The sequence below is a fragment of the Saccopteryx leptura genome, chromosome 2, assembly GCF_036850995.1.
Source record: "Saccopteryx leptura isolate mSacLep1 chromosome 2, mSacLep1_pri_phased_curated, whole genome shotgun sequence".
Taxonomy (NCBI): Eukaryota; Metazoa; Chordata; class Mammalia; order Chiroptera; family Emballonuridae; genus Saccopteryx; species Saccopteryx leptura.
In genome coordinates, this window is record NC_089504.1 from 79,458,373 (window position 1) to 79,483,124 (window position 24,752).

The 24,752-nt window shown below is 39.2% G+C and overlaps 1 protein-coding gene across 2 annotated transcripts in view; it reads right to left on the reverse strand.

Moving 5' to 3' along the window:
* Positions 1 to 23,325, reverse strand: part of HAUS6 (HAUS augmin like complex subunit 6) — a 44,737-nt gene extending 21,412 nt beyond the window's left edge. The window contains exons 1-8 of one of the 2 annotated variants that reach the window (XM_066368248.1): positions 22,954 to 23,325; positions 19,170 to 19,265; positions 16,832 to 16,910; positions 15,013 to 15,145; positions 9,714 to 9,861; positions 6,809 to 6,874; positions 6,243 to 6,291; positions 1,657 to 1,827 (exon numbers count right to left, since the gene is read on the reverse strand). In XM_066368248.1, coding sequence (XP_066224345.1) covers positions 1,657 to 1,827; positions 6,243 to 6,291; positions 6,809 to 6,874; positions 9,714 to 9,861; positions 15,013 to 15,145; positions 16,832 to 16,910; positions 19,170 to 19,265; positions 22,954 to 23,081 — 870 coding nt within the window. In that variant the 5' untranslated portion in view covers positions 23,082 to 23,325. Of the gene's footprint in view, positions 1 to 1,656; positions 1,828 to 6,242; positions 6,292 to 6,808; positions 6,875 to 9,713; positions 9,862 to 15,012; positions 15,146 to 16,831; positions 16,911 to 19,169; positions 19,266 to 22,932 lie in introns of both variants that reach the window. The other variant, XM_066368249.1, reaches the window with a different exon arrangement.
* Positions 23,326 to 24,752: the final 1,427 nt, after the last annotated feature.

A 24,752-nucleotide genomic window follows, 5' to 3' on the forward strand; every position in this document is an offset into this window, starting at 1 on the left:
CTCTCTCTCTCTCTCTCTCTCTCTCTCTCTACCTCCTTGCTTTTCATCCTCCCTTCCTCTCTCTAAAAAGAAAAGTTGAAAATTAGAATAAAAAAATGCAAATAAATGTAAGCAAAATAAAGATTGAGAAAGAGCAGATTTGAAGGAAAATTATGAATTCATGTTTTTACAAAGTTGCCAACTGATAGCACCTACAAACTGAGACAACGCTCTAACCAACTGAGCTACCTGGCCAGGGCCATCAATATTTTTATAATCAGATTTCACATAAAAAGTACTACTTCTCCAAAGATCTCATAACTTCCTACTTTACCCCAATTGTTACGTACAATTCACATCCTTCATTTATATACATCACCTGCTTAGTCCTTCTACGATTCTTGAGTTGGCAGATCCTAATTTTTATGTGCTCTGAATTTAAAGTACCTGTCATGTTACCTACTATAGTGAAAGCTCTTTGAGGTCATAACAATATTTTACTTTTGGAGCCCCTGTACAATAATCAATACTTGGCATATAGTAGATGCTTAATAAACTGCAAGTTTACTTAAAAAAAAAAAAGTAAGCTTTCCAGATGGAAGTGTCCCATAACCAAGTGAAAATAATTTGAGGTAGTTTAGGTTAAAGGAGAGACTAGAAATACCAATTTGAGAATATTAACATATAGAGAGCTGATAAAGCCATGGAATTGGTTAAGAAAATACATATGAATTTGTAATGCGGGAAAGAAAAGGGGACATTAAAGAAAAAAACCATGGGAACACTTTCATTTAAAAGTCAGGCAGAGAAAAAGAAATCAGTAGTAAAAATGAGAACAGCAATCTGAAAAACCATAGGAGAGCAGAGACACTGAGATCACAAAAGCCAAAAGAGGAAAAGACTTTAAAATATTAGTAACACATGGCCCTGACCGGTTGGCTCAGTGGTAGAGCATCGGCCTGGTGTGCAGAAGTCCCAGGTTCGATTCCCGGCCAGGGCACACAGGAGAAGCGCCCATCTGTTTCTCCACCCCTCCCCTTCTCCTTCCTCTCTGTCTCTCTCTTCCCCTCCCGCAGCCGAGGTTCCATTGGAGCAAAGATGGCCCAGGCGCTGGGGATGGCTCCTTGGCCTCTGCCCCAGGCGCTAGAGTGGCTCTGGTCGCGACAGAGCGACACCCCAGAGGGGCAGAGCATCGTCCCCTGGTGGGCGTGCCGGGTGGATCCCGGTCGGGCGCATGCGGGAGTCTGACTGTCTCTCCTCGTTTCCAGCTTCAGAAAAATACAAAATATATATATATATATATTAGTAACATCAAGATGAAACAGAAACTAGAGAAGATAAAGAATTTTTAAGAAGTCATTTAGCAATCAGGAGATCACTGGTACATTATTTGAAAATTTATAAAGAACTAATAAGCATGAAATTATTTTCCTAAGTAACTTCATACTCTCTACCCTATAGATGATGTAACACCACACAAGGTACAATTAATAAAAGTTGATGGAAAAAGATGTACAGCTTTGCCAGTACCCTTCTTTATGAAAGTTTTACTAGATATACTCAAAAACAAATTCTGAAAACAGTAGAAAAACACTGTAAAAGAAAACAACATGTAATATATAAAATAAGTACGTGAAGGGAGTTTTCTCAAAAGTTCCTTTAATATCAAATGCTTACCTGACAAATTTGTTTCTCAATTTTATCAAGTAAGAGCCTTGGAACATTGATAGCAACATTAGTTCCATCTAAAGTATACTGGTCAGCAAGACTAAGAACTGAACTAACAACTTCTCTCTCTTTTTCCAAAAACAGGAGTGTTTCATTCACTGAAGCCCACAAAGACCGAACCTTTGAAAACAAACAAAATATTAACGTCTATACATAATCTGCACACATTAAAGAAATACAAAACACAAATACATGCTCACTTCCAAGAATAAATGAAGTATTCCTGGAATGGTTTCTGGTGAGAAAATTAACTGTATTTTAATAATCTAAAAGAACTGGCAGTGTTTCCAATAGAGTTTCATTTTTTTAAGGTAGAAAAATATTTATTAAGCTCTTTAATAAATTATGTGCACAGCCTGACCAGGCGGTGGCGCAGTGGATAGAGCATTGGACTGGGATGCAGAGGACCCGGGTTCGTGACCCCGAGGTCGACAGATTGAGCGCGGGCTCATCTGGTTTGAGCAAAAAGCCCACCAGCTTGAACCCAAGGTTGCTGGCCCCAGCAAGGGGTTACTCGGTCTGCTGAAGGCCCGCGGTCAAGGCACATATAAGAAAGCAATCAATGAACAACTAAGGTGTTGCAACGTGCAACGAAAAACTAATGACTGATGCTTCTAATCTCTCTCCGTTCCTATCTGTCCATCTATCCCTCTCTCTCTCTAAAAAAAAAAAAAAAAAAAAAAAAAGAATAAATTATGTGCACATAGCATTTAGAAAAGGTAATGTTTTGCAATGAATATATATTTAGATATCTTTAAGTTGTATCTCTATGCTGACCCTTAAATTAACCTTTTCAAGAACTAGAGGTTTATAACTCATATATAGCAAACCAGAAAATGTTTATTAACCCTGTTATTGCCAAGCATCTCAAAGAGGAAGATGAAATTCAACAGGGCAAAATGCCTGAAATATTTAACAAAGTAAAATTTAAAATTCAACAAAGTAAAATTAAAAAAATAATTTAGAATTTTGATTCCCTAATTCAATTAGTTCCTTTTATTTATTCATTTTTTTAACATTTTCAAAGGGTTATCAAATATTCTAAACATCTCTGAAGCTGCTTTAATCCTTCACTTGTCATTAGTATAATCCTAAAATCCCAATATGCACGCAATACAGTATGCAGCTGGTATCTCTTCTTGAGGCAAATTCAAGTGTTTTGGCACACAGTAACGAAGTATCTCCAACACAGTTTTAAAACTAAAAATTTCTCAGAACTTAGTCCACTATGATCTTCAAAAAATATCTAAGAAACCTTACACAACTAAGATGCAACTAGTATTTCCTGTATTCTAACATGCTGACAACCCAATGAAGATTTTTCAAAGAGAAGTAACTCAAGATTTTCATGAAAAAAGAAAAAAAAAGACTATGTGTTAATTGTAAGAGTCACTCATGTTTTAAAAAGTTGAAAGTTGAGAAACCATGCTTCTTAAAAAGCATCAAAAAATGCAGTCAACCAAAGGCAAGAGAAGTGAAGGCAAAGATAAATGAATGGGACTACATCAGACTAAAAAGTTTTTGCTCAGCAAGAGAAACTGACAACAAAATAAACAGACAGCCAACTAAATGGAAATGATATTTTCAAACAGCTCAGATAAGAGCCTAATATCCAAAATTTACAAAGAACTTATAAAACTCAACAACAAACAAACAATCCAATGAAAAAATGGGAAGAGGACATGAACAGACACTTCTCCCAGGAAGAAATACAAATGGCCAACAGATATATGAAAAGATGCTCATCTTCTTTAGTCATTAGAGAAATGCAAATCAAAACTACAATGCGATACCACCTCACACCTGTTAGATTAGCTATTATCAACAAGACGGGTAATAGCAAATGCTGGAGAGGCTGTGGAGAAAAAGGAACCTTCATTCACTGTTGGTGGGACTGTAAAGTAGTGCAACCATTATGGAAGAAAGCATGGTGGTTCCTCAAAAAACTGAAAATAGAACTACCTTATGACCCAGCAATCCTTCTACTGGGTATATACCCCAAAAAGTCAGAAACATTGATACGTAAAGACACATGCAGCCCCATGTTCATTGCAGCATTGTTCACAGTGGCCAAGACATGGAAACCAAAAAGCCCTTCAATAGAAGACTGGATAAAGAAGATGTGGCACATATACACTATGGAATACTACTCAGCCATAAGAAATGATGACATCGGATCATTTACAACAAAATGGTGGGATCTTGATAACATTATACGAGTGAAATTAGTAAATCAGAAAAAAACAAGAACTACATGATTCCATACATTGGTGGGACATAAAAACGAGACTAAGAGACATGGACAAGAGTGTGGTGGTTACCAGGGGTGGGGGGGAGGGAGGGGAGCAGGAGGGAAGGAGGAGAGGGGGAGGGGGAGAGAGGGCACAAAGAAACTAGATAAAAGGTGACGGAGGACAATCTGACTTTGGGTGATGGGTATGCAACATAATTGAATGACAAGATAATCTGGACATGTTTTCTTTGAATACATGTACCCTGATTTATTGATGTCACCCCATTAACATTAATAAAAATTTATAAAAAAAAAAAAAAAGAAAGAAAAATGCAGTCAACCCAAAGGTCTACCTAGAGCAGCAATTTTCAACCTTTTTAATTTCATGACACACAAACTAATTACTAAATATCTGTGGCACACTAAAAAATGTATTTTTTGCAGATCTGACAAAAAATTAAAATTGGTATAATTTTGATTCATTCACACCAGATGACTATTGTTGTGTTAGCTATTGTCATTTTTCTGTTTAACAAGTTAAGAGAAAAGAGGCCAGTGCCTCTAGCCAAATAGTCAGGTATTGCTTGTTTTAAAAATTCTCGCAGGAAAACCAGTGTGCCTCTTTTGGCACAATGGTTGAAAATCACTGAACTATAGTAAAAAGTACTCTAGAGTGTATTCACAGAACACTATGTAGCAATGAGAATGAACACACTACAACTATATACACAAACGCTTGGATAAAACATGAGTAAAAGAAGTCAAACACAAAAGACTATATTCTATATACTCCAATTTATATAACGTTAAAGAATAGGCAAAACTAATCTTCAGTGTGAGAAGGGAGATGGCTGTAAATGAAAGGGAGCTTGAGACTCCTGGGATGCTGGTAACATCTATTCCTTAAACTAGATGATGTTTACTTGGGTGTGTCACTTTGGAAAATTTTGTCACACTATATACATTTATAATTTTTATACTTTTCTTATGTTATGCCTCAATAGAATTTACAAAAGTGGGAGAGAAGTGGGGGAATACAAAAATTATCTCTATGCTGGTGTCTGTCTTCCCATGATATAAGATAAAGTTGTCCCCAAAGGAAGAGTGGTGGGTAGTCCAGTAGTTTCATAGGATAACATTTCCTTGGTGTACTTACTAAGATCCAGTCTAGCACCTGACCAGGCAGTGGCACAGTGGATAAAGCGTCGGACTGGGATGCCGAGGACCCAGGTTCCAGACCCCGAGGTCGCCAGCTTGAGCGCAGGCTCATCTGGTTTGAGCAAAGCTCACCAGCTTGAGCCCAAGGTCGCTGGCTTGAGCAAGGGGTCACTCGGTCTGCTATATCCCCCCAGTCAAGGCACATATGAGAAATCAATCAATAAACAACTAAGGAACCACAACAAAGAATTGATGTTTCTCATCTCTCTCTCTTCCTGTCTGTCTGTCCCTCTCTTTGACTCTCTGTCTCTGCCACACACACAAAAAAGATCTAGTCTAGAGATTTTGTCAATCACCCAAAGTTGAAACAATAATATTGACCAAACTCATAAGAAATTTCTGTGAAACATTTAATAGGTTTCAGACCTACCCATTAAATTTACAAACAAAGATACTGCATTCAGTAATAAGAATATTTACATTCACTAAACCAGAATCTCCATAAAAAAAAAATAACTTGGCCAGTTTTGGTTACTGCTATAGTAGCTCTACTATCTAGAAGAACACCTGGCATATGGCAGATAATCAATAAATATTCACTAAATTAATTACTTCCTGAGGACAGCAGTCCCCTTTTCAGTGACAAAGTGCCAGAGAAGGCAAAATAAAGCAACATGGTGATCACAAAATCAGAAAGACTTAAGAGATACCACCTAAACACAAAGGAGGCCTAAGAAAGCACTCCTACCCCACATCAAAGCCTCAGACTATTTATGTCAGCCAGATTACACTCTACTACCAAGCCAGCCTCAATTTAGCTTCTCATTTCTCTTTCATACCTACCATCTCCCTTCAGTAAATATACTTTATTTTTATATAAATACTACTGATCTACTGATTAAGTTACAATCAAACTAAACTTGTCTTGCTGACACGAAAGACTTTAAATTAATCATATTTAAAGCTGCTTTTGCATATAGTTAGACTTGGAAATTATAAGCTAATTTTCCCGTCATATTCAAATATTTTAGAGACACCCTGTTGATACCTTTATATACATAACACTTATAATGAGTAAAATAATAGTAACTGCTACAAAAAGAAATGACAGAGATAACATTTCTCTCTTCAAAAGTTGCCTCACCTTATGAATTTTCTCTTGTATATCACTTTGGTCATCATAAGGTTCCATTCTAGTTAAAAATTAAATAATTTCATTAGTCATTTTAAAAATCACATGGTAATTTACCATCCAAAGAGCTAATTGATCTGCAAACTCACCCACTAACATTCCAATTAAACAAAAATAAAATTCTAGCTCAAAGTAGTAGTTTGTTAAGAGAACTGGAGTAGGAATCAGAATTATACTCTACCAGTGGTCAGTAAACTCATTAGTCAACAGAGCCAAATATCAACCGTACAACGATTGAAATTTCTTTTGAGAGCCAAATTTTTTAAACTTAAACTATATAGGTAGGTACATTCCTTATCGAGGTAGCACTCACCCATGGTATTTTGTGGAAGAGCCACACTCAAGGGGCCAAAGAGCCTCATGTGGCTCGCGAGCTGTGGTTTGCCGACCTAGGCACACCTATCATCATCTAACTACTGATACACTATTTTTGTTTCTGGAACTCTCAGTTTCCTTACCTATAAAATGGAGGAGCTAAACTAATATGTAAGGCAACTTTCAGCTCTAAATGTACTTACGTTTTTAATTGGTTTTGCTGTTCTGTATATTCTGATCTCAAATTCCGTACTTCTTTAACTGATAATCTGCAAGAAAACATACAAAATAATGACTATGCAGATATTCCTCTACTTACAATGGGAGTCACATGCCAATACCCATCAGAGGTTGAATATCATAAGTCAAAACTGCATTTATTACACCTAACCCAGCGATTTTCAGCCAGTGTACCACAAGAACTTTTAAAACATGCAATACAGCCTGACCAGGCAGTGATGCAGTGGATAGAGCGTCAGACTGGGATGCGGAGGACCCAGGTTCGAGACCCCGAGGTCGCCAGCTTGAGCGCGGGCTCATCTGGTTTGAGCAAAAGCCACCAGCTTGGACCCAAGGTTGCTGGCTCGAGCAAGGGGTTACTCGGTCGGCTACAGCCTCCCAGTCAAGGCACATATGAGAAAGCAATCAATGAACAACAAAGGTGTCGTACTGCACAACGAAAAACTAATGATCGATGCTTCTCATCTCTCCTTTCCTGTCTGTCTGTCCCTGTCTATCCCTCTCTCTGACTCTATCCCTTTCTCTGATTCCCTCCCTGTCTCCGTAAAGAAAAACAACATGCGCCTGACCTGTGGTGGTGCAGTGGATAAAGCATCGACCTGGAAATGCTGAGGTCGCTGGTTCGAAACCCTGGGCTTGCCTGGTCAAGGCACATATGGGAGTTGATGCTTCCAGCTCCTCCCTCCTTCTCTCTCTCTGTCTCTTCTCTCTCTGTCTCTCCTCTCTCTCTCTCTCTCTCTCTCTCTCTCTCTCTCTCCCTCTCCACTCTAAAATGAATAAATAAAAAAATAAATAAAAATTTATAAAACTGTGAGCTCCTTGAGGACACACATTCTTTAAAAAAAGAAAAACAACATGCAATACCTGACTAGTCAGAGGCACTGACCTTGTTTCCCTTAGATTGTCAAATAAAAAGATGACAACAAACACAATAGCCATCTGGTGTGAACCAACATTATACCTATGTTTTTTTTGGTCAAATCAGCAAAAAAATATTTTGGTGTGCTACAGAATTTTAGTACTTAGTTTATGTGTGCCATGAGATGAAAACAGTTGAAACTGCTGATCTAACCTACTAAGCATCACAGCTTAGCAAAGACTACCTTAAATGTGCTCAGAACACTTACATTAGCCTACAGTTGGGAATTTACCTTGAGTCTTATCTCAAGATGAACTGCCTTACCCTTCTTCTCACCAGAAGAGTCACAGATGGGCATTCTGTAAACATGATGGGATACAAAAACACAATATCCAAAAAACACTGGCAATAGAGTACACTGTAGAGTATCAGTTGTACTCTACTGCAGAGTGCCAGTACTACATTGTATCGTACCACATATCACTAGCCCAGGAAAAGATCAAAATTCAAAGTATGGTTTCTAGTGAATGCATAAGGCTTTCACACCATTCTAAGTCAAAAAATCTTAAGTCTAACCACTGTAAGTCAGTAACTGTCTGTAATTCCATTACAATTAAACAGTACAGTTACTTTAATATTTTCCCCATTTCATATCTTTGCTCCAGGCCTCTGAGGACTATTCTTCCAAATACCCCCAGTAGCCAGCTAAAGGACTCTACACTCCCTTTTAGAGTTGTAAGATTTAACATGCAGGCTGCTAATGAGATGAACCAAGGATTCTTGGCAATGCATACTCTCTAACTTCAAGTAAAAATGTTGGAGGTCAGTAAGACTACTTTGTTCTCTTATCCTTATCTCACATACCTAAGGGGATGTTTCAATGTTATCTAAGACAGACAAGCAACATTGTAATTTTAAGGTAATAAATAGTGTGGGACCTTGTAGCATTTATAATAGAGCACACAGCATTTAAAAAGTTATCTTACTAGGGTTGTTAATAATAGTAAGAAATTAGACACAATCTACTTTTAAGAGTAAGGACCTTGTCTATCTTGTTTAATACTGTAGGATCAGTGCCTAAACAGTATCTGGCACACAGAAGTAACTCAAAAACAAATTTACTGAACAGATGGCCCTAAACATAAAAGAGTACAAAGTGGTTAAAGAAACTATGAAACACCTACTTGGAAGAATATCTATTTAATACTCAACCAACTATTAAGTAGACATTAACAGCAATACACTATGGTATCTATTTAATAGATACTCAAAAAACTATTAAGCAGACATTAACATCACACACTATGGCAACATGAAAAATTTACAGAATGAAATATTAAAGATAAAAAAACATACAAAACAGAATGAACACTACGCAGCTTAAAAATATACTTTCATGGGGTTTTTTGGTTTTTTGTTTGTTTGTTTTTACAGAGACAGAGAGAGAGTTAGAGAGAGGGATATATAGAGACAGACAGACAGGAACGGAGAGAGATGAGAAGCATCAATCATTAGTTTTTCATTGTGACACCTTGGTTGTTCATTGATTGCTTTCTCATATGTGCCTTGACTGGGAGGCTACAACAGACTGAGTAACCCCTTGCTCAAGCCAGCGCGACCTTGGGTCCAAGCTGGTGAGCTTTGCTCAAACCAGATGAGCCCGTGCTCAAGCTGGTGACCTAGGGGTCTTGAACCTGGGTCCCCGCATCCCAATCCGACGCTTTATCCACTGCGTCACCACCTGGTCAGGCTATACTTCCATGTTAAAAAAAGAAAAAAGCAAATTAAAATTTTAAACTAAAGTGATCTTTTCCTTTCCTCTAAACTTTCATTTACAGTATACATAAAGTTTAAAACATTTTACTCAGAAGTTATCTGGTTTTAAAATGGAAAGATAACAGCAAAAGAATTTTGAAGTAAGCATGGATTATTACCATTGAAGGTATACTAGTGACATTTGTATAAATAGAAACAAATCTTCATTTTCTGACTATCAAACTATTACTTACTGTGAATTTTCCTGATACTTTTGTAAAACAAAATCTTCTCTTTGTAAAATTTTTAAAAATCTGTTACGTGCTACATGGGACCTGGCAATGCACTTGTGTAAATCTTGTGGCTTTACATTAAACGTCTCTGCAAAATGTTTGGATGAATCTATACGGAACACAAAATCATAGAAAATTTAGACTTATAAGCTATTAAGTATTTTAAAGGTTGGATTTTATTATTATTAATTTTCAATAATTATTTACTAATTATTAAATTTTTAAAGAGATTAATAACCCTATATAACAACTCCTTAAAAGCTGACATACCACATACATAAAAAGATACAACTAATTTCCACATAAGCAAGGATGACCTATTTTTAAAGTAGGCAACTTTAAAAAGATATCTGAAGTTGAGTTGTTTCACACAATTAAAACCTTTTAGAGTCCATCTGCCGAAAATAAATCTTTTTTTTTTTACAGAGACAGAGAGAGGGATAGATAGGGACAGACAGACAGGAACGGAGAGAGATAAGAAGCATCAATCATCAGTTTTTTGTGGCGACACCTTAGCTGTTCATTGACTGCTTTCTCACATGTGCCTTGACCATGGGCCTTCAACAGACGGAGTAACCCCTTGCTCAAGCCAGCGACCTTGGGTCCAAGCTGGTGAGCTTTTCTCAAACCAGATGAGCCCTCAAGCTAGTGACCTCAGGGTCTCAAACCTGGGTCCTACACACCCCAGTCCGACGCTCTATCCACTGTGCTACTGCTTGGTCAGGCCCAAAATAATTCTTATCACAGCTTGTTATATCCAAGAACAAATACACTGTCATATATGAACAAATTCTTAACAAGATCTTTTAACAACAAAGGAAGAAAATATACTACAAGATATGAGATAAGATCACATCACCTGTATTTCTGCCATAAGCTTACTTTTCTTCCTAGTAACAGGACAGGACCAAATAAAAAAAAGTGTGTAAACACAATAAATTAAATTTTAAAAAAGTCTCCATTTCTCAAGTAATTCTTGGCTATGTTACTAATTAATATTTGAAGCAGACCCTGAGATCAATCTATCCAAACATTGCAGAGACCAGGTTTTTTACCTTTAATAATGCGATAAATCCTACTTTTAGATGGCTCAGTACAATAAAGGTGGATATTCTGGAAAACAGGGACCCCACATTACACTTAACATTACTAATCCAGGTCCTAGAATTAACTCCAAAAACCACCACGATTTCCAAATATTTAGCATGGGATGGATGAGTTCACTAAATGAAATCATTAGACACTGAACATTCTGAATGGAATTGCTTTAAACCAGAAATAGGACAACCCATGCTTAGAAGCATATGTACAATAAACTCTTGCTAAATCCAAGCACACATATTTCATATAAGACAGTTTGGGTTACAAATAATTGGAGTAGATCACCTACTAGTAGAAAAACTGGCAAAATGCTTATCTTACATTAAATTTAAAATATGCAAATGCCTATAATGCAGAATCACATGCATGTTTTTTTAAAAATCATGCATAAGAGATAAACTAGAAAAAGGGTTTACATGTTACATCATAAAGAAGGAAAAATAAAAAGTTCCTACAAATGAAAAAGAAAATGGCAGAAGAGAAAAATGGACAAAGGATATAAACAGTACAAAAGAAGTATAAGTTGCTCTTAAATATATGAACAATTTTCAATATAACTAAGTACATAATAAAAGAAGTACAAATTACAACCACCCTGAGATTGCACTTTAACTATCAGACTGAAAAGATAAAAATGTCTAACTATACATGTCAGTGAGCCTTTAGGAAAACAAACACTCTCCATCACAAACACTACTGATATAAGCTGTCCAGTCTCCACAGAAAATAATCTGGTAATAATAGCAAATAGCAAATGCAATATTTCTTTGACCAAGAAATAATTTTTCAAGAATTATACCATATTTATAAAGTTTGTCACTGTAGCCCTGTTTTTATAGCAAAGGATTAGGATAAAAAGCTGAACATCCATTAGCAGAAGATTGATTATGACACATCCATTCAAATATGCATTCTAAGGAGAGAGAATGAGAATAAGGAAGCTCTATGAACTGACATAGGATGATCTCTAATATGTACTGTTACATGAAAAACACAAGATTCAAAACCAGACGTATGTCACCATTTAATGTTTAAAAAATACACACATGCTTGTATTACAATTACATTGGTTGCTTCTAAGAAGAGAAACTAGGTAGTTAAAGAACAGAGGTGGAGTACCCTCTGTCTCACTCCAGCCATGTGAGGACACAGCAAGAAGGTGACTATCTACCAGACAGGAAAAGAAGCCTCATCAAAAATCATCCTGCCGGCACCTTGGTATTAGACTTTGGGACTCCAGAATTCTGAAAAAATAAATTTGTTCTCAAAAAAAAAAACACCAGGCCCTGGCCAGTTGGCTCAGCGGTAGAGCGTCGGCCTGGCGTGCAGGAGTCCCGGGTTCGATTCCCGGCCAGGGCACACAGGAGAGGCGCCCATCTGCTTCTCCACCCCTCCCCCTCTCCTTCCTCTCTGTCTCTCTCTTCCCCTCCCGCAGCGAGGCTCCATTGGAGCAAAGATGGCCCGGGCGCTGGGGATGGCTCTGTGGCCTCTGCCTCAGGCGCTAGAATGGCTCTGGATGCAACAGAGCGACGCCCCAGAGGGGCAAAGCATCGCCCCCTAGTGGGCATGCCGGGTGGATCCCAGTCGGGCACATGTGGGAGTCTATCTGACTGCCTCCCCGTTTCCAGCTTCGGAAAAATAAAAAAATAAAAAATAAATAAAATAAATAAAAAAAACACCAAACACAAGGCCCTGGCTGGTTGGCTCAGTGGTAGAGCGTCGGCCTGGCGTGCAGGAGTCCCGGGTTCAATTCCCAGCCAGGGCACACAGGAGAAGCGTCCATCTGCTTCTCCACCCCTCCCCCTCTCCTTCCTCTCTGTCTCCCTCTTCCCCTCCCGCAGCCAAGGCTCCATTGGAGCAAAGTTGGCCCGGGCACTGAGGATGGCTCTGTGGCCTCTGCCTCAAGCGCTAGAGTGGACCTGGTTGCAACAGAGCAACGCCCCAGATGGGCAGAGCATCGCCCCCCCGTGGGCAGAGCATCGCCCCCTGGTGGGCGTGCAGGGTAGATCCTGGTTGGGCGCATGTGGGAGTCTGTCTGACTGCCTCCCCGTTTCCAGCTTCAGAAAAATACAAAACAAAAGAAAAAAAAAAACAGAGGTAGAAGATAAATTTTCAACCTTTTGATTTTTAAATCATGAAAAATATTACCCATTCAAAATAATTAAAACATGTAAATATATATGTAAACAAAAAAAAATTAACCAAAATGTCAGCAATGGTTGCCTTTAGAAATTGGAAGATGGATGCGGTTTATTGCATAATTTTCTGTATTTTCCTGTCCATGTTTTTTTTTTATTTCTTTTAGGAAGAGAGATGGAGATAGAGAGAGAGAGAGACAGAGAGAGACAGACAGGAAGGGAGAGAGATAAGAAGCATCAATTTTTCATTGTGGCACCTTAGTTGTTCATTGAATGCTTTCTCATATATGACTTAACAAGGCAGAGGGCTCCAGCAGAGTGAGTGACCCCTTACTCAAGCCAGTGACATTGGCTTCAAGCCAGCAACCTTTGGGCTCAAGCCAGTGACCATGGGGTCCTGTCTATGATCCCACAGCTCAAGCCAGCAACCCTGCGCTCAAGTTGGTGAGCCCATGCTCAAGCTGGATGAGCCCACGCTAAAGCCAAATGAGCCCGCACTCAAGCCAGCAACCTCAGGTTTTGAACCTGGGTCCTCTGCATCCCAGGCTGAAGCTTTAACCACTGTGACACCACCTGGTCAGGCCTGAGGCCTGTCCATGTTTTATGAGTATACACCAATTAAGCAGAGCAGCAGTGGTACCTCGTCTATCACGGAGGTTAGGTTCTAGATCCCTCATGATAGGTGAAAATCCACAAAGTAGCAAGATTATATTTATTTTATTATTTATATATTTTTAAGGCTTTATTTTGATTTAATATTCTTATATATGTTTTAATTAATGTTAATATTGTATTTAGTTTTTTAGGCTAGAAAATGCTTATTTTATCGCAAAACTAATTAAAATAACACATATAAAAATACCTATATACTGCAAAATCCTGCGATTTTTTATACCAAAAAATCCATGATACAAAATTAGATATATACAATTTAAAAATCTGCAATACAGTGAGACTGCAAAAAGTGAACCACAATATGGCGAGGAACAACTGTACTTAATAAACTACAAATCCATTCTTTTAAGTCTCAGCTTAAAAATCCAGTATGTTGTTTCTATGAATTAGCAAATAGAGCAAATCTCTTAAAAACAGCAATTTGTAACAAAAATTCCCACACATTACCAGTAGTCAAAATAAATCTCAAACAAACTCAATACAATATTTAATACAATATATTAGAGGCTAACTATAATCAGCAGGTCTAAGGTAGCCCATTGGCTGTTTATCTGAGATCAAAAATTTAGGAATACTTTCTACATTTTTAAAGGGTTGTATTAAAAAACACACACGCTTGACCAGGCGGTGGCGCAGTGGATAGACTGGGATGTGGAGGACACAGGTTCGAGACCCTGAGGTCGCCAGCTTGAGAACAAGCTCATCTGGTTTGAGCAAAGCTCACCAGCTTGGACCCAAGGTCGCTGGCTCGAGCAGGGAGTCACTCGGTCTGCTGTAGCCCCCCCCCCACCCTCCCACCCCACCCCCACCCCCGGTCGAGGCACATGTGGGAGATCAATCGATGAACAACTGGGGAACTGCAGTGAAATGTTGATGTTTCTCATCTCTCTCCCTTCCTGTCTGTCTGTCTGTCCCTGTCTGCTGTCCCTCTCTCTGACTCTCTGTCTCTCTGTCTCTCTCTCTCTCTCACACACACACACACACACACACACACAAAATTAAAAATAAAAAAACCACACACACATATACACAGAGAGGTATAAGTGACAGAGACCCTGTGTGGGCCACAAAGTCTAAAATATTTATCAATTCTATCTGGCCTTATATAGAAAATGCTTCCCAACCCCTGTATTAGAATATAATAAAATAATTTGAGTTGTTACTTATGTTCAGTATGAGAGAATTTCAAACTACAGTTCTAGTAAAATATTAACTATTTGCCTTTTGCAGTTACTTTAATGTTATTATCCTACCTTGCTTTGTTAAAATCTCTTGATAATTAACAAACTGCGAATAACAAATACTTAAGAAACAAAGCGAAAAGTCCTACTATAAATTTAACTTACCTTTAGAATGGGTTTTTATATATCTTATCACAACAAATCTTGCAAAATGATACATCAGATGAATAAACTTAGGACCACCAGGAGAAAGAAATAGTGAACCAAAAACTTGAGGAAAGCTACCTCCACATTCAGCCTATAAAAAAAGAAATAAGATAGTTTGAAAACCTTATTAATAATAACCTTTATATACACATCATACTGTATTTGAAGCATAAGATTGATAAAGATTATTCCCTTTGAACCGAACATTGAATTTTTGAATCTTTTTTTTTTATTGATTTGAGAGAGAGAGACTTCAACTTATTTTTCCTATTATTTATGCATTCATTGATTGATTCTTGTATGTGCCCTAACCAGGGGTCGAAATCACAACACTGGCATATCAGGACGATGGTCTACCAACTGACCTACCCAGCTAGGGCAATTAATTTGGGGGGGGGGGGATTTTTGGTAAAAGTTTTATAGTTGTGAGTACATAAAACAGTTTATTCTTACAGCACTTAGAATTGTATTATTTTCCTTATGAAGAATTATAAACCTACTTTTGCCCTACCCTATATATAGTATTTGTGGGCAAGGAAAAAACCTGGAAAATTTGTGGTCTTCCCGCTTTTTAAAATTTTTTTGAGAGAGAGGAAGGGAGACAGAGAGAGAGAGAGAGAGAGAGAGAGAGAGAAACATCCCCTCACTGAGCCACTCACTCATGCCATTGTTCTATTCATTCATGCCATCACTGGCTATTTCCTATAGGTACCCTGACCAGGGATCTAACTTGCAACCTCAGCATATTAGGAGATATGCTAACAACTGAACTACCTGGCCAGGACCTCAGGGAAAATCTTTGAATCTTTTTAAATTGTTGATTTGGTCACAAAAAAATTACAATATAAAGCCATAATTATTGACACTATTTGGGGACACAAGCTAAAATAATCATGGTCAAAAAAGTTTTCTTTAAATAAAAACTGTGATAGGTCCTGGCCGGTTGGTTCAGTGGTAGAGTATCAGCTCAGCATGTGGATGTCCTGGGTTCAATTCCCAGCCAGGGCACACAGGAGAAGCGCCCATCTGCTTCTCCACCCCTCCCCCTCTCCTTCCTCTCTCTCTCTCTCTCTCTCTCTCTCTCTCTTCCCCTCCTGCAGCCAAGGTTCCATTGGAGCAAAGTTGGCCCAGGCACTGAGGATGGCTCCATGGCCTCCACCTCAGGCACTAGAGTGGCTCTGGTTACAAAAAAGCATTGCCCCCTGGTGGGCATGCCGGGTGGATCCCGGTTGGGTGCATGTAGGAGTCTGTCTCTATGCCTCCCCACTTCTCACTTCAGAAAAATACAGGAAAAACAAAACAAAACAAAAAACTTTGATAGCCCTAGGCAGGCTGATCAGTAGTAAGAGTACCAACCCTGCGCATTCAAGAAGCCACCAATGAGTGCACAAGTAAGCAGAACTAGGTGAAACAGTGAATTAATGCTTCTCTCTCTCTCTCTCTCTCTCTCTCTTTCCCTTCCCCTCTCTCCCTTCCTCTCTCTCAAATCAATGAAAAATTTTTTTTAAAAAAAACCTATGATATAAACTCTAAGAAACTAAAAAACCTATTTCCAATGCACCTATCCAGCAAAGCTGATTTTCTAGAAATATACAGAATCCCATTCAAAACCCATAAAAAGTATTATTCTGATTAATATGTTCTTACTTATATTATTAGCATAAAAGCCTTAAAAAAAGCCTCTAGAAAAGTAATACACAATTGTACCTCAATAAAACCCGGAAAAAAATTAATGTAGTTTTAACCTCTTAAAGTTTTAATTTCCAGAAATACTTACAGAAATTTGTTTTAACCATTCACAGCAATGTTTCCGGAATTCAGTATCACTTTTTTGGTCAAATGGAGGCCAACAAAGTCTTAAAATGAAAATAAAAACATTAAAATTATGAACAAAAAGACAAACTCAGCAAAAATTAAAAACATCAAATTTATCTCCTATACTAAGAACAATAATGCTAAATAAATCAAGGCTAATATTCATAGATTTCAACTAACGAGACACCAACCTATAAGAAATTGGGTCTTAGTGGTAGAGCGTCGGCCTGGCGTGCAGAGGTCCCGGGTTCGATTCCCGGCCAGGGCACACAGGAGAGGCGCCCATCTGCTTCTCCACCCCTCCCCCTCTCCTTCCTCTCTGTCTCTCTCTTCCCCTCCCGCAGCTGAGGCTCCATTGGAGCAAAGATGGCCCGGGCGCTGGGGATGGCTCCTTGGCCTCTGCCCCAGGCGCTGGAGTGGCTCTGGTCGCAACAGAGCGACGCCCTGGAGGGGCAGAGCATGGCCCCTGATAGGCGGAGCCTCGCCCCCTGGTGGGCATGCCAGGTGGATCCCGGTCTGGCGCATGCGAGAGTCTGTCTGTCTCTCCCCCTTTCCAGTTTCAGAAAAATATAAAAAAAAAAAAAAAAAAAGAAAGAAATTGGGTCTTTTTCTTTATAAATATCTATAGGATTGAGTTCAGTTTCACATAAATAACCAGTGAATATATATATATATATATACATATATAATAAAGTAATTATTAAAATTACTAAAAATCAGGTAAAGATGAGAACACTCTCAATGGATTCACTGGACTAACAAATAAAAATGGTTTAAATAAAGTAGTATGGTAAGCCTGGAAGAAATAGAGAAACATTAATGGTTGTACATGAAGAACACATGAAAATAAATGGCATGAGAGCTTCTGATGCCTAAATATATATATCCTACATCATAGTCAGTAGATGCCATTTTATGGATAAGATATAAAAGCATTAAAAGAGAAAAGCTTTGCCTCAGATTTAGTTCAAAATAGCAGACAAAATTTACCTATTGCTTTCTTCTAATAATGTTTTATCTAAATTTTTATTCTAAGGTATTTGTTTAGGGTTTCATGTTTTTTAAATTTCTATAGTATATCATAGAAGCTATATTAATAAAAAAAATTAGCCCTGGCTGGATAGCTCAGTTGGTTGGAGCATCATCCTGAAGCTCAGCGGTTGCCAGGTCCATCCCAAGTCAGAACATATAGAGCAGCAGTTCTCAACCTGTGGGTCGCGACCCCAGCGGGGTCGCCTAAAGCCATCGGAAAATACATAATGCATATCAGGTATTTACATTCCGAATCATAACCGTAGCAAAATTACAGTTATGAAGTAGTCACCAAAATTATTTTTTGGTTTGGGGTCACCGCAACATGAGGAACTGTATTGCGGGGTCACGGCATTAGAAAGGTTGAGAACCACTGACATACAGGAACAGAGTGCTATTCCTATCTCTCTCTCTCCCTTTTTTTCTCACTAAAATCAATAAATTCTTTTTTTTTAAATAGGGAACATTTCTTTTTTTAATTTTTATTTTATTTATTCATTTTTATTAAAGAGGAGGGGGGGAGAGAGAGAGAGAGAGAGAGAGAGAGAGAGAGAACAGGGGGAGGAGCTGGAAGCATCAACTGCCATATGTGCCTTGACCATGCAAGCCTGGGGTTTCGAACCGGCGACCTCAGCATTCCAGGTCGACGCTTTATCCACTGCGTCCACTGCGTTACCACAGGTCAGGCAATAAATTTCTTTTTAAGTGAAAGAAAAGCCTGACCAGGTGGTGGAGCAGTGGGAAGAACATTGGACTGGGATGCAGAGGACCCAGGTTCGAAACCCTGAGGTCGCCAGCTTGAGCATGGGCTCATCCAGCTTGAGTGCAGGCCCACCAGCTTGAGCATAGGGTCACTGACTTGAGCATAGAATCATAGACATGACCTCATGGTCGCTGGCTTGAGCCCAAAGGTCACTTGGCTTGAGCCCAAGGTTGCTGCCTTAAGCAAGGGATCACTTGCTCTGCTGAAGCATATATGGTCAAGGCATATATATGAGAAAGCAATCAATGACCAACTAAGGTGCTACAACAAAATTTAAGTTATTTAGGAAGTATACAATGATTTTAAGATGAGTACCAAAGAAAAATCACTCAGATTTATACAAGTTAAGCACTGAATTTTAAGTCTCAAATCTGATTTTTGTGACATCCATTCAAAATAATACTGGAAGGCTAAAGTTGAAAATCTGGTTTGTATCAAGGTATAGCCCCTTTTCAAATTTGAGAATGACTATGAAGAAAAAGAAAATTAAATAACTTTTACTTACTTGAACACTTCTTTGGTGAGAGACTGGTCTAGGGTTTGAAACAAGAAATAAGAAACTATTTGAAAGGCATCACGGTTCAACTTGTCAAACATGTTTCTAATGGTTTAAAAAGAAATAGAAGCAGAGAACAAAAAGGAAAATGGTTAATAAAACTAAATATCACCAGAAGCTGTATAAGAGTTTGACACAAATTAATATTTTTCATTTTCTTTAAGAGGTCAAGGCAAATTAATTTTTCTCATTCATATACTTTTATAACCAATTAAGAAAAACCTACAGGTTTTATTTCTGATTCTGAAAATACAGATCAAATAGAAGAAAACTTCCTGTATTACAATGAGAACATTCTACAAAAAAAAAAGCTAATTAGGTGGAGAGAATGCCATGCATGGCCTATGATATGATGAAGATGACACCAACATTTACTGAATGACAACCAAATAGCTAACATTTGTTTATTATTTCCAAGTATGAATTTAAGCCTTTTACAGGCAGTAAGTCACCTAATTTTTACCACAATCACGAAGTTAAGTACTGTGTTAGCTACTTTAACAAGGATTATTTTATTTGATCCTTATGTTAGTAAAAAGCAATTTGATTACCCTCATTATACAGATGAAGAAATTTAAACTTGAGAGAGAATAGATAATTTGTCCAAAATCCCATAACAAAGAATGGAAAAGCAATGATTTGAAATATGTCATTTGACCCCAGAGTGTAGAGTCTTTACTATTATATTTTATTCCTAGAATCATCCTTAAAATGTAATTCTAGCAAGCCCTTAGAGTTTAATTGTTCTGCTTTCCCTAACTAATCAAGACAAAAACCTTAAAAAATACAGTATGTAAGAAAACAAAAGACAAAAAACCCTAAACCTTGTAAGAAATGTCAGACAGCTGTAAATCAACTTCTAGGCCTGGGTTATCAGCCACTGCTCTAGGTTCCATGTCCTCTCCTCACACCCCTGCCAGGACCAGGGTGTCTGCTAGGAAATGGGAAATTCAGGTTTTGGGGACTGCAGAGACTAGAAGGAAGAGTTTTCTGGACTTCACCTAGGGCAGCAACCTACTGACAGAGAGGGTCCACCTCAGAAACCACACTGCTGCATGGCCCACCTGCAAGATTTTAAGCTTGACTTTGGCAATTCCCAAAGCAAAATAAGTCAAACTTGGCATAGTTCAAAATCCTAGTGGTGAAGTATAAAGGAAAAGTCGCAGAAGGAACTGAAGACATAATAATAAAGAGGGAAACAAAAACTCATTAGAACTTAATAAAATATATCTGAGATTATACTATAAAACAGTTTTAACATTTAGACTAGAGACCTGAAATATTTTCATGTTAAATACATTCTCAACAATGATCTGAAGGAATATCTCACTTAGGTAATTCTTGTTTTCAGATTCTAAAAAGAAACTGGATTAGGAATTAGGAAATGAAAAAGTGGACTGTGAGTCACTGGAAAGAATGACAAATAGATGTGAGTATCCTTTTATGAACACATAAAGCCAACATCTTGAGATTTTAAAAAATACATTTAATATTAAAGTTCCCACACTATAACTATGTACAGTGACAGATGGTTTCTGGAATTGTTGTGTTGATCACTTTGTAAGGTATGTAAATGTTGAATCATTATGTTATGCACCTAAAACTAATATAACACTGGATGTTAACTATTTTATATTAATAAATTTTTTAAATCCACAAAAATATATTTAAAGTTCCCAACTTATCCATATGTCAAACAACTCATTGTCCCTGGAATGTTTCTATTCCTCAACAAACAAATCTTACCTCCTTATCCTACAAACTTGGTATTTTCTTCACAGAATATCCTGTTTCTTCTCTTTTTTATTTATTCATTTTTAGAGAGGAGAGGGAGAGACAGAGAGAGAGGAGAGACAGAGATAGAGAAGGGGGGGAGGAGCTGGAAGCATCAACTCCCATATGTGCCTTGACCAGGCAAGCCCAGGGTTTCGAACCGGCGACCTCAGCATTTCCAGGTCGACGCTTTATCCACTGCACCACCACGGGTCAGGCTGTTTCTTCTCTTTGACGCTTATTTTTAATAAGATAGCTGTTGAAGATAGTTGCTCACCCACTAGACTAAAACTCTATAAAGTAAGTCTGTGTATTCTGTTCACCACTGTATAGCCAGGTCAAATACTGTTTTCAACTAGTATTTGCTGAGTAAACAAATGAATGAATGACCTTCTCTTCATTCCCACTGCCACCTTAGTTTAGGCCTACCAAACTCCAATGCCCTGAGTCTCCCTCTAATCAATTCTCTGTAATGCAAGTCCTTTGGACAAATGCATAGGAATAAAATTTCTTGATCATATATTAAGTGTATGTTTAAAAGAAAGAGATTACACAACACATGCTCCCAGAAACTAGAAAATCATGAAACTACACACCAAAAGAATGACAGTTACCATATATGACATAAATGAATGAAAAATTAAAATATTTTTCAAAATAAATTTGTTGCCACATTCATGCTTAATGCATTTCAAAAGGGACATCTGTTTCCAAATAACTCACTGATGGCCCAGGCTCTGAGGATGGCTCTATGACCTCTGCCTCAGGCGCTAGAATGGCTCTGGTTGCAACAGAGCAACACCCTGGATGGGCAGAGCATCGCCCCCTGGTGGGCAGAGCATCGCCCCCTGGTGGGCGTGCCAGGTGGATCCCAGTCCGAGGTGCCGGAATCTGTCTGACTGCCTCCCCATTTCCAACTTCAGAAAAATACAAAAAAAATAAAAATAAAAAAAAATAATAACTCACTGAAATTACTCTGAAGACTGGGGGGAGGAACAATGATAGCATTGGAAAAATAAGAAGAAGAAAAAGTCATCACTGGACCAGAACTTAACAGACTTTACTAATTTTCAAAGACAAAAGCCAGATTACAATTGAACAAACCAGAACAGAAAAAAACTGTGATAACTATGATTTGTAAAACACCAGAGAGGAGGATGCAGTGGCAATGGGAACCATTCTCAGTGGAAGCCTGAAGAAGCTTTAAATGTCTTTGACAGAACAGAGAAAATAAGACTGTGCTGTGGGGCAGTGGTCCCCAACCTTTTTTGGGCTACGGACCGGTTTAATGTCAGAAAGTATTTTCACAGACCGGCCTTTAGGGTGGGAGGGATAAATGTATCACGTGACCAAGACAAGCGTCAAGAGTGAGTCTTAGACGGATGTAACAGAGGGAACCTGGTCATTTTTTTAAAAAAGAAAACATCGTTCAGACTTAAATATAAATAAGACAGAAATAATGTAAGTTATTTATTCTTTCTCTGCGGACCGGTACCAAATGGCCCGGGGCTTTTACTTTTCACCTTAACACCCTTCTGGGTTGGGTGTTTTTTTTGGTTTTTTTTTTTTTTTTTTTTTGCTAAATGTGCTAATTCAAAAAGTTTAAAATTATAAACTAAAGGCATTTGCATATACTGTTCTCACGTCCCCCCGCTACCGACTTGCACGCCTCCTTCGATTTCAAACAGACCACGCAGCTTTACCACCAAAGCGGATTAAACTGCCCCTCCAATTTTGCTCCAAATGCAGACTCGACTTCCCTACAGCGCTGCCGGCATGGTCCCGTAACTGTTAGTCTGTGCCATCAGGCTGGCAGCCACCGGGAGCAGAGGCTCTGCAGCAAGTGCCTGGGCTGCAGTGCCACTCGATTTCTCGATTCATGAACTTGCCAGGTCCGCAAAAAGGGCGGGTCATCCGCGCGTCCCCAGGCTCAGCCTACCCGCCCCGGGAGCCGCCTTACACTCCGAGGTGCGTGTGTGACACGATCTTCCCGCAGGCAGTGATGGCTGGAGCTGGCTCGAAGCCGAGCGTCTGCAGGTACATCCAAAGATGCTCCTTCTCGAAGGAAGTGACCCAGGAGAAGCTCATCTCCGCGGCAGGCAGTGTCACTGCAGAAGAAAACAAAGGCCCAAACACTCAGAGGACCCTCAGGCTCCTTTCGTGCAGGCAGCCTGAGGTCGCCGTGGCCCCTGCGTTGCCAATGCCTGGTCCTCTCTAGCCCGGAGCCATTTCGCCTCGAATGGCCTCCAAGTCTCAAGGAAATGGGGCCTCTAACAGTATCATAACATAACAGCCACCTTAGCCTCCTCAAACCGAGCCTCCCGCGCTTCCCGCAGAGCGTATGCGCGCGCCGCCTGGCTTCCGGAAGAGGAGGGAATTCCACTGGCGACTATAACTCCCGCCATGCAATGCGCTCTTCCCTCCGTCCCTTCCCGCCCTGCCCAGCCAAGAAACTACAAGACCCACAGCGCATTACGTGACCAGCGATCTTTCTTGCGCTTGCGTGATGGCAAGCCGTAGCTTCAGCTGTTATTCCTTTGCGCTTTCTGTATGAAGGCTTCCGTGTTCCTTTTTATTCCTATAGATCTGTTATGTCAGATTAAAGGTAAAGTAGAGGACTGTGGCTCCGTGTAGTAGAAAAAGCACCAGGATCCATCCTTAGCTAGCCTCACTAGCTGTGTGATGGTGAAGAAATCACCTAACCTCTGAGTCTCATGTGTTGAGGAAGGAGGGGCAGGCCCCCTCTTTCCTGAGAAGGAAGAAAGGAAAAGAATTAAAGGGAAAGGAGCCAGCAGGGGTAACCGAATTAGCTAAATCCCATAGTCCTCTAAATGGGTGCTTGGAGTCACTTATAATAGATACAAAGCGAGAATAGCAGGATCTGTATGTAACTCTGACCAGTGATCTGGAAACCCCTACCCACTTGCTGACCCTACTGAAACTTTCCCTCCCTGCTCCTTGAGTCCTGGAAACCCTTAAACCAGGGGTCTCCAAACTATGGGCCTGGGGCCGCATGCAGCCCCCTGAGGCCATTTGTCTGCCCACTGCACTTCGGGAAGGGGCACCTCTTTCATTGATGCTCAGTGAGAGGTGCATAGTTCCCATTGAAATACTGGTCAGTTTGCTGATTTAAATTTACTTATTCTTTATTTTAAATATTGTATTTGTTCCCGTTTTGTTTTTTTACTTTAAAATATGTGCAGTGTGCATAGGAATTTGTTCATAGTTATTTTATAGTCCGGCCCTCCAACGGTCTGAGGGACAGTGAACTGGACCCCTGTGTAAAAAGTTTGGGGACCCCTGCTTTAAACGAAGAAATCACATGCCATTGCTTAGATACTGTAAAGGTATATAACCTGTAATAAAGTCAACTTCGGGAGCACGTGTCTCTGAGCTACTAATCCTGCATGCTCTGCTGGCTTTTAATAAATTCTCTTTTCCTCTAATAAAGTTATCTGAGTGTCTATCCTCAGTCGGGCCGCTTCCTGCTACAGTGTATTATTATACTGTATATCCTCAAATGCTGAATGTTTCTTTCATCTCTCTCTAAGAAATCTAGCTCTCCCCTAAGCAGCCCTCTAAAACAATGACTTTTCTCTAACACATCTCATATACAGCACAGCCTCAAAATGGGGTGGGTATCCTACGTATTTCTCATTGCCACCTCTGACAACTTACTGCCTCACTAAAACCACTAGCTCCTTGATGCCATCACCTTCAACTCTTCCTTTGTGACAGTCATGTGTAAGATCTTTGGGG